At 51.7% G+C, this 8,934-nt stretch overlaps 1 protein-coding gene across 1 annotated transcript in view; it reads left to right on the top strand.

The window, feature by feature from the left end:
- Window positions 1-605: 605 nt before the first annotated feature.
- NUP210 (nucleoporin 210) overlaps window positions 606-8,934 on the top strand; it is a 129,039-nt gene continuing 120,710 nt past the window's right edge. Inside the window, exon 1 of the mRNA XM_054721607.1 lies at window positions 606-820. Coding sequence (XP_054577582.1) covers window positions 606-820 — 215 coding nt within the window. The remainder of the gene's footprint in view (window positions 821-8,934) is intronic.

The raw sequence follows: 8,934 nt of genomic DNA, 5'->3' as shown, positions 1-8,934 counted from the left end.
GAACTTTCTCTTTCCTGGGGGCGGGGTGCGGGGAAGAGTGTGCTCTGGGCGGGCTGACGCCCTTAATCCGCCCTTTGGGGAAACCGCAGGGACGTGCTAAGTACCGCCACAGAGTGGGCACCACCGGCTGTGCACGTGGGAGCCCGAACATGCTCAGGGCTGCCCGTCGTCCACGGTGTCCCGCAGGCGCGCCGTCAGGCTCTCCCCACGCGGCGCGCACCCCTACGGTCCTACTCCCTCTGGGAGCACGGGCTGCGCCGCATCCTTCCCCTCCCCTCCCCTCCCCCCTCCCCCTCCCCCCTTCCCCTTCCTCCCGTCACCTCGTCCCTGAGAGCGCGCACCATCTCCTACCCGCGCTGCGTGGCCCGGGCGCGCACCCCAGCCCCGCCCTCCGCCCCGCGCGGCCGGGAGCGGGGTCGCAGTGAGCTCGGCCCCTCCCGTCCCCCCCCGCCCCGCCCCTCGCGCTCCCGCTTATCACCTGCTGCCGGGCGCGCGGGCGGGACTTCGGCGCGAGGGGGAGCGCGAGGACGCTCGGGTCGCGGGAGGTGAAGCGGACGAGGATGGCGGCGCGGGCAGCCGGGTCGCCGGAGGTGAAGCGGACGAGGATGGCGGCGCGGGCAGCCGGGCCGCAGGCGGTGGAGCCGGCCCGGACGGCGGCGCGGGCCCGGGGGCTGCTGCAGCCGCTGCTCGCGCTCGCAGTGCTGCTGCCGCTGGGCCCCGCCGCGGCGGCCAAGCTCAACATCCCCAAAGTGCTGCTGCCCTTCACGCGGGCCACGCGCGTGCACTTCACGCTGGAGGCCTCGGAGGGCTGCTACCGCTGGTGAGGCGCGGCCCGGGCGGGCGGGCGGCGGGCGGGGCCGGGCGCTCCTCCGGGCCGCGTGCGGCAGGTGCGGCGGCCGACCCGGCGGCGTGCACGGCCTCTGCGCCGGGCGCACGGGCCTGACGGGCAGTGACCTGCTTTTTGTGGGTTCCTCGGAGCAGGGGCCCACCCGGTCGTGCTGGCTCGGGACCAGGCTCCGAGGACTCCCGTGGGGAGTGGAATGTGCCCGGGCGGCTGGGCCGGGTCCGTGCCGGGGAGCAGGTGCACAGGCCCTGCCTGGCCTCGCGATGGTGCTCAGACCCGGCCCCTCAGTGGGGTGGGAACTCGGCTTGTGCAGGTGTGGAGGCGTGTGTGGGAGTCCGATCGTGTCCTTGCAGCGTCTTTGGGAAGAACATAGACCTGTGATGAAGGTCTCCGGAGGAAATACTGGGGATTTGTTTGACACCAGACTCAGGCCCAAGTTTCTCAGAGGCGTTAGCCATGGTGCCTCAGTCTGACACCTCCCATCCTGGCTTCTCAGGGAATCAGGGATTCTGCACCCCTTGTGGGGGATGTGATGCTAATGAAACCAGAGGGCTCTGCTCCCCTCCCCACATCAGGGAGACCTGGCCAGGCTGCTGGCTGGGCAGGGTGATGGGGTCCAGCCCTTCCACCCAGCAGGTGGGGAACCATTCATGCCGCTTCTACTCGCAGGGTGGAGACAGCCCTTGGTGTGACTGGGGCCCCGCCAAGGTGGGCCTTGCTGGAGATGGAAAGGAGGAGGTCGTCCCCTGTCCGGCTCCTCCCTTACTTTCAGTCTCAAAGCTGAGTCTGTGTTGTGGCTTAAAACGGTGGGATCACATTACAGAGAAGTGTGTGTGTATTTTAAGTTCGTTTGAATATTCGCCTGTGCAAGTATGGTGCCCAGAGCAGCCTTCTTCCTTACTTGCACCTTTTTATTTTTCTGTAAGTTGGACTCCTAAAATAAGGACATGCTGTGTCAGCCAATTGCATTTTGGGTTTAGTGTCTTCTGTGCCTGCAAGGTCTTGTTTCTGGCCGGCTGTCAGAGGCTGATCTTTAGCTTTAAGTTTCTATATCCCAGTCTAGGGCCTTGTCTTGTGTGGGAAGTTTAGCTGTTCATGGTTTGCAGGAGATACATGCTCACTCTCTGGTTGAAGTTGTCTGTTCTCTTAATATATTGGTGAGAAAGAGGAAGCTGGTTATTAAAAACGGCTGGCTTGCCCTGGCTGGTTTGGCTCTGGATGGAGCGTGGGCCTGTGGACTGAGGGGTCCCAGGTTCGATTCCGGACAGGGGCATGTGCCTTGGTTGTGGGCACATCCCCGGTGGGGGGTGTGCAGGAGGCGGCTGATCGATGTTTCTAACTCTCTAACTCTCTATCCCTCTCCCTTCCTCTCTGTAAAAAATCAATAAAATATATTAAAAGACAACAACAACAACAACAACAAAAAACCCAGCTGGCTTCATAGGAGTCCTTTTGGATGTATTTGTATGCTACTTCCTCTGAGCTTCTTTAACTGTAACTCCCCTCTCCCCGAAGTAACAATCTTTTTTGTGTGTGTTTTCTAACTGCATTTTATTCTGAATGGAGCAGATAGACTAGGGTTATTTTAATTTACTTGTTATAGCTTCTTAGGAGGGAGGGGGAAAAACAACAGACTTAGTCTCTGGCGCATCAGAAAAGCTTTAACTGAGCTATAACGTGTTTTGCATCTGATCCATAGTTTTTATTGCAAGTGTGTGACTGCTCATCCTACGCGTCTCCTCAGGTGTTTGGTGGTTATGGTTTCCCCTTCACAGGAAAATCTTCCATCAGTCAAGTGCTGAAATGCTTTCTTCATTTTTAGTAGTGCTTTCCTAGCTTTATCATCTATTGTTTAGTTCAGTGATTTTCCACCTTTTTCATCTCATGGTACACATAAACTAATTACTAAAATTCTGTGGCACAACAAAATATATATTTTTTGCCAATCTGGTAAAAAATAGGTATAATTTTGATTCACACCAGATGGCTATTGTTGTATTTACTGTTGTCATTTTTTATTTTTATTTTTATTTAACAATCTAAGGGAAAATAAGTCATTGCCCCTGACTAAAGAGTCACATGTTGCATGTTTTAAAACTTCTTTTGGCACACTGGTTGAAAATCGCTGGTTTAGTTGGCATGCAGACAAGCTGTATGTCTGCAGTAATCTAAACCTGGGAGGAAATGCCCTCTGCATCCAAGGAGCTCATTGTTAAGTCTCTGTGAGGAAACACACAGAAAGCGTAAACTCTCCGGAACCTTGGAGTTACTTTTGCTTAGCCATAGAATTTGAGGTCAAGCTCCAAATTTACTGAAATCACATGCCCGAGCCAAGAAACGGTTTTGTCCTCCTGTTTCTTGATTTTACAGCATCAAATAATTGGACAGTTTTAGGGCCAGAGGAACCACAGAGATCAGCTAGTCTGAACTGCCTATGTTTTAGTCTGAGCCTCAGAGAGGAGCCTGCTGTCTGTGATGTCCTGCAGTGTGATGGGTCTGGGAGTTGAGCAAGATCCCATAGGACCGTGGTCGGCAAACGGCAGCTCGCGAGCCACGTGCGGCTCTTTGGCCCCTTGAGTGTGGCTCTTCCACAAACTACCAGGGCCTGGGCGAGTCCATTTTGAAGAAGTGGCTTTAGAAGTTCAAGTTTTAAAAATATGGCTCTCCAAAGAAATTCCAGTCGTTGTGCTGTTGGTATTTGGCTCTGTGGACTGATGAGTTTGCCGACCACGGCCCTAGGACATAGGACGCTTCCAGTTCTACCCCATTCAGGAACTTCAGCCTCTGGCTAATTTGCCAGACTAATTGAATCCCTCCAATTAGACTCAGCATTGCTGGTTATGTGACAGGTTCCTGATTCTTTTTAAATATTTTGTGTGATTGAAAATGCTCCATAGAGTATATTTCATTAGGTCCTTTTTAAAGATACGTTTTATACAAAAATTACATTATGTGGAAAATTGTGGAAAGAGTAATCTATCATAATTCTTCAACTGTAATACAATCAATCAGTCACCATTTCAGTTTCCATTAAATTCTTCAACTGTAATACAATCAATCAGTCACCATTTCAGTTTCCATAATTCTTCAACTGTAATACAATCAATCAGTCACCATTAAAAGGAAACTTTTAATCATTATTTTTCCCCTCTTATCTCAAACCTAGTATTTAGGCCACTTGGTGACCTCTTTCTCTTCCAACCACCAGCTAAAATTAAAGTCCAAGTACTTTTCTATGCTGTTTCAAAATCTCCCTAGGTATTCAGTGTCTGAGCACTATTCTGCTAGGTAGATGTTACATTTTCTGCTTATTCTTTTCTTTCGGTTGAAGTCCAAGGATTTCTGGATTCTTCCGTGGGCTGCCCTGGCTTGGAGAAAGTGAGTGTCTTAGTCTGGTTTCCCAGAAGCAGAGCTCAAGACAGGGATTTAGTGTGCGTGGCTCATCAAAAGGGCTCTTTGCCGAGGAGGGGACTAGGGAAGGGCGATGAGTGAGGATGTGGTCTCAGAGAAGGTCTAGCCTTGGGCTGATCCACGGGACCCTCTGGAGTTGACTTGCACGCAGGTTGTCCTCTCTTGAGGTGAGGGGGAAACCAAGCTGAACTTTTTACCCAACCAGCCAGCCATTGGCTGCTCCTGAGGGGAGGGGTGTGTGCAGCTCCCAGGCCTCTGGTTGGAGCCTCATGGCCAAGGGTGTTTGACTGGACAGGGTTGTGGGTGTAAACGGAGCAGCAGTACTTCCCACAGCTGAGGGGCGGGGGCGGGCCTGCCTGGTGAGAAGCACCTGGCACCTGGCAGGGCGTACACAGTGCGCACTGAATCGAGTTGTGCACAGGCGGCCGGAGACATGGAGCTGCCTGATGTGCTTGCCAGGCTTGGTCCTGAGCTAGGTGCACCCTCTCACCACAGCCCGGCACTTCTCAGCCACAAGGGTAAGGGTGGCTGGGGAGGCAAGTGGGACCCCTTCTGCTGCAGGGGCCCTGTACAGTGGAGCTTGTCCTTGGAGTGTGCCAGGTGACCCATTGAGAACCAGTGGGCGCCAAAGACCCACAGTCCCTTTGTTCTTGCTGCCCCGCATCTGAGAGCCCATCACTTCCCTGAGAGAGGCCCTTCCCGGGTCCCGCTGCCTGCCCCCAGCAGGGGGAACAGCAGTGCAGCACTTTGCAGGCTGAAGTGGGGAGAGGAGGTGAGGTGAATTTCCTCTGGCTCCTTCCAGGACCCCGCCACATGCTGAGCCAAGCTGGAACCTCCTCCAGTTCCAGCACCTTCTGCTGAGTTCACAGACTCAGCCTGCAGAGCAGAGTAGTTCACATGTTGGAAGCTGGACAGGTGAGGCAGTAGGCCTGACGGGAACTGGCTAATCAGGCTCTGACATTAAAATAAAACGTTTACAATGTGGAAGCTTACAAAAAGTGGGCTTGATTCATCTGGAGGCTGACCAGTTTGCAACTTCTGCACCCATTCTTGGGCCTTCTGTGGCCTGTGCTTCTGGTCCCCTGGTCTGGAGTGTTTTTCCCTTGACACCCCATTTGTGGGCACTGTTCATCCTTCACACTCAGACTAGTCTCACTCCTCCTTGCTTCTGCGGGGTCTTGGAATGGTGTTTGTGTGTTCTCACTGGGGGTCGTATTTGGTGTTACTTTTGGCAGAGATGCCACGTGCCCGCAGGTCCCCGGACAGTGCTCATGTGAAGAGCTGTCCTGGCCGAGTGCCCAGGGCAGCATATTCACAGTTGAGGGCTAGGGATTCACTTAACAGGTAGGTCATGAATATTTGTGACTATATGAGCCAGGCACCACTCCAGGTCCCGGGGGTGACACTGGACAAGCAGAGGAGACCCTGCTTTTCTGGAGCATAAACAGGAAGTACAGGCCACGTTCCTAGTGGTGAGTCTCTGAGGGCATGAGCAGCGTGCTGTGTGGAGCTGCGGAGACGGGTGTGATTATGTAGAGGGAAACCAGGAGGAGCCGCTGGGGCTGCACTGGAACCTGAGTGGGACCAACGGGAGGGAGCGGCAAGTGCAGCGGTCCCGGGGGTGGGTGGGGGGTGGTTACCGGGCTTGTTGGAAGAGCACAAACAAGCAGGTTTGGTGAGGGGAGTGGTGTTGGGAGGTGAGGTTAGAGAGGTGGGCAGGGGCCGGGCCGGAGGGGCCTTGTGGCCTATGGTTAGGAGACAGGAAGGGCGTGGTCAGGGTCAGGAGTTGTGTGGCATTAGCCTGGGACTGGTTCTCTGGGCCTTGCTCTCCCCTCTGCATCTGGCCTGGGGGCTGCCTGCAGCTTTAGTTCCTGCAGGACTGGGGGGGCCTTGCTAAACTCCCTTCCTGAGACCCGGAGAGGGAGGTGCCTGAAGTGTGTGTTCCTTTCAGTTGACCTGGTGCCCGGGTTGTTACTTCCTGCTTCGTTTCTTGGTTCCCCATTCTGCTCATCTTCCGGCCTGCAGGCCCTGACTGCCCAGGAGGGGCTGGACCTGCAGGTGGACAGAGGGTGGGCTGTCACTTCCACTGCCCCCCCCCCTCCCCTTGGCACAGCTCTCACCTTTTCCTCTCCCTGTGGCTTTCTGGCCCGAACCTCCCTGTCCGGGCTCCCCGTCCTCCCAGGGCGCCAGGCACGTTCTGTGTGTTCGAGGGCCTTATGTGACGTGAAGATTGGGAAAGCTTTACCCTTTCAAAATTCAGTGTCAGTCCTTTAGAGTTCCTCAAAATAAACGTTTATTTCTGGTTCCAATATGTTGTTTGTATTTTTTTCTTTAAAAAATTGCAGTAAAATATACATAGCATAAAATTTAACTTCTTAAGCATTTTTACGTGCCCGGTTCGGTGGCATTGAGTACATTCGTACTGTGTGCAGCCATCACCGCCGTCCATCTCCAGGACTCTTTCATTGGTGCCCCGTTGAAACTATACTCATCAGCCACCAACCCCTCACCCCTTCCTTCCAGCCCCTGCAGCCACCATTCTACTTTCCTCAACACCTTTAATGTTTGTCTGTCTTCAGAGGGAGCAGGCCGATGATGGCTCAGAACCTTTGCAGGCAGCAGTGCCTCCACTCCCCCTTCCCAGAATCTGTAACGTTGTTTTGACTTACCTTGTTTTTATGGTCACTGCAGATGTATGGCAAACGCTAGCAGCTTTCTATTTACAGAATTGATACAGGTTTCCTTTAAAGTACTGTTTCTATAAAGAAGAATCAGTTCAAAGGGAACCATAAGGAGAGGATATAAGGGTTACCTGGATGTGACTGGATCCAGGAGGGCAGCATACAGCAAGGGCCCAAAGGTGGGGAAAGGCTGGCAGAGGGACGCTGCCCTGTGGCCAGAGGCACGTGTCCAGAGGCAGGGGCTTGGAATATTGTAGGAGGGGTGTGGCAGAGGGGACCAAAATAGCAGAACCAGTTTTTTTCTGCTAATCTCTTTGCATATTATCCCCCACTTCACCCTAAAAACAAACCGTAACACTGGTAGGAATGACTGACTTCCACGGCACAAATGGGAGCCAGAGACCAGGAGCCTCACAGACAGCGACAGAGCCGCTTTCAAAACCAGGCCACTGGCTCTAGAGCCAGCTCAGACCTGGGAGGCAAGAGGAAATGAGCCAGCACTTCTCAGCTAACAGTTGGTTTACCTCGTTCCTTCAAGAGGGTTTTAAAACAGTTAGTGCCACTTGAAAAACAGTGTCAAGGATACATGTGGGGTGTGAGGTGTTTGAGGAAGAGGTTAAGGCTATTTTCTGCCCAGGTTTGGAAGCTGGTCCCTCCCTGTGGACAGGGGTGGGAGGCCTTTGTCTTTATTATTGTTTTTAAAAATAAATCTTTATTGTTCAGATTATTACAGTTGTTCCTTTTTCCCCCCCCATAGCTCCCCTCCACCCAGTTCCCACCCCACCCTCTGCCCTTACCCTCCCCCCACTGTCCTCATCCATAGGTGTACGATTTTTGTCCAGTCTCTTCCCGCACCCCCACACCCCTTTACCCCTGAGAATTGTCAGTCCACTCCCTTTCTATGCCCCTGATTCTATTATATTCACCAGTTTATTCTGTTCATCAGATTTTTATTCACTTGATTTTTAGATTCACTTGTTGATAGATATGTATTTGTTGTTCATAATTTTTATCTTTACCTTTTTCTTCTTCTTCCTCTTCTTAAAGAATACCTTTCAGCATTTCATATAATACTGGTTTGGCGGTGATGAACTCCTTTAGCTTTTTCTTATCTGTGAAGCTCTTTATCTGCCCTTCAATTCTGAATGATAGCTTTGCTGGGTAGAGTAATCTTGGTTGTAGGTTCTTGCTATTCATCACTTTGAATATTTCTTGCCACTCCCATCTGGCCTGCATAATTTCTGTTGAGAAATCAGCTGACAGTCGTATGGGTGCTCCCTTGTAGGTAACTAACTGTTTTTCTCTTGCTGCTTTTAATATTCTCTCTTTGTCTTTTGCTCTTGGCATTTTAATTATGATGTGTCTTGGTGTGGTCCTCTTTGGATTCCTTTTGTTTGGGGTTCTCTGCGCTTCCTGGACTTGTAAGTCTATTTCTTTCACCAGGTGGGGGAAGTTTTCGGTCATTATTTCTTCAAATAGGTTTTCAATATCTTGCTCTCTCTCTTCTTCTGGCACCCCCATAATTCTGATGTTGGTATGTTTGAAGTTGTCCCAGAGGCTCCTTACACTATCTTCATATTTTTGGATTTCTTTTTTCTTTTCTGGTTGAGTGTTTTTTGCTTCTTTGTATTTCAAATCTTTGACTTGATTCTTGCGGTCCTCTAGTCTGCTGTTAGATCTCTGTATAATATTTTTTTATTCAGTCAGTGTATGCTTAATTTCTAGTTGGTCCTTTTTCATATCCTCGAGGGTCTTGCTAAATTTATCGGCCTTTTCTAGAAAATTCTTGAAAAACCTTATAACCGTGGTTTTGAACTCTATATCCAGTCGTTTGCTTTCCTCCATTTCTTTCATTTGTGATCTGTTTCTTTGTCTTCGCATTTTTGCTGCTTCCCTGAGTTGGTAGGGTAGCTTTGTGTGCTAGGTGTCCTATAGGGCCCAGTGGCTCAGCCTCCCCAGTTACCTGAGGTAGACACTCTTGGTGCACCCCTTTGTGGG

This window comes from Eptesicus fuscus, chromosome 9 (assembly GCF_027574615.1).
Source record: "Eptesicus fuscus isolate TK198812 chromosome 9, DD_ASM_mEF_20220401, whole genome shotgun sequence".
NCBI classification, from domain to species: Eukaryota; Metazoa; Chordata; class Mammalia; order Chiroptera; family Vespertilionidae; genus Eptesicus; species Eptesicus fuscus.
Note: the sequence above shows the minus strand (reverse complement) of the source record. Positions and strands in the feature narration are given on the sequence as shown.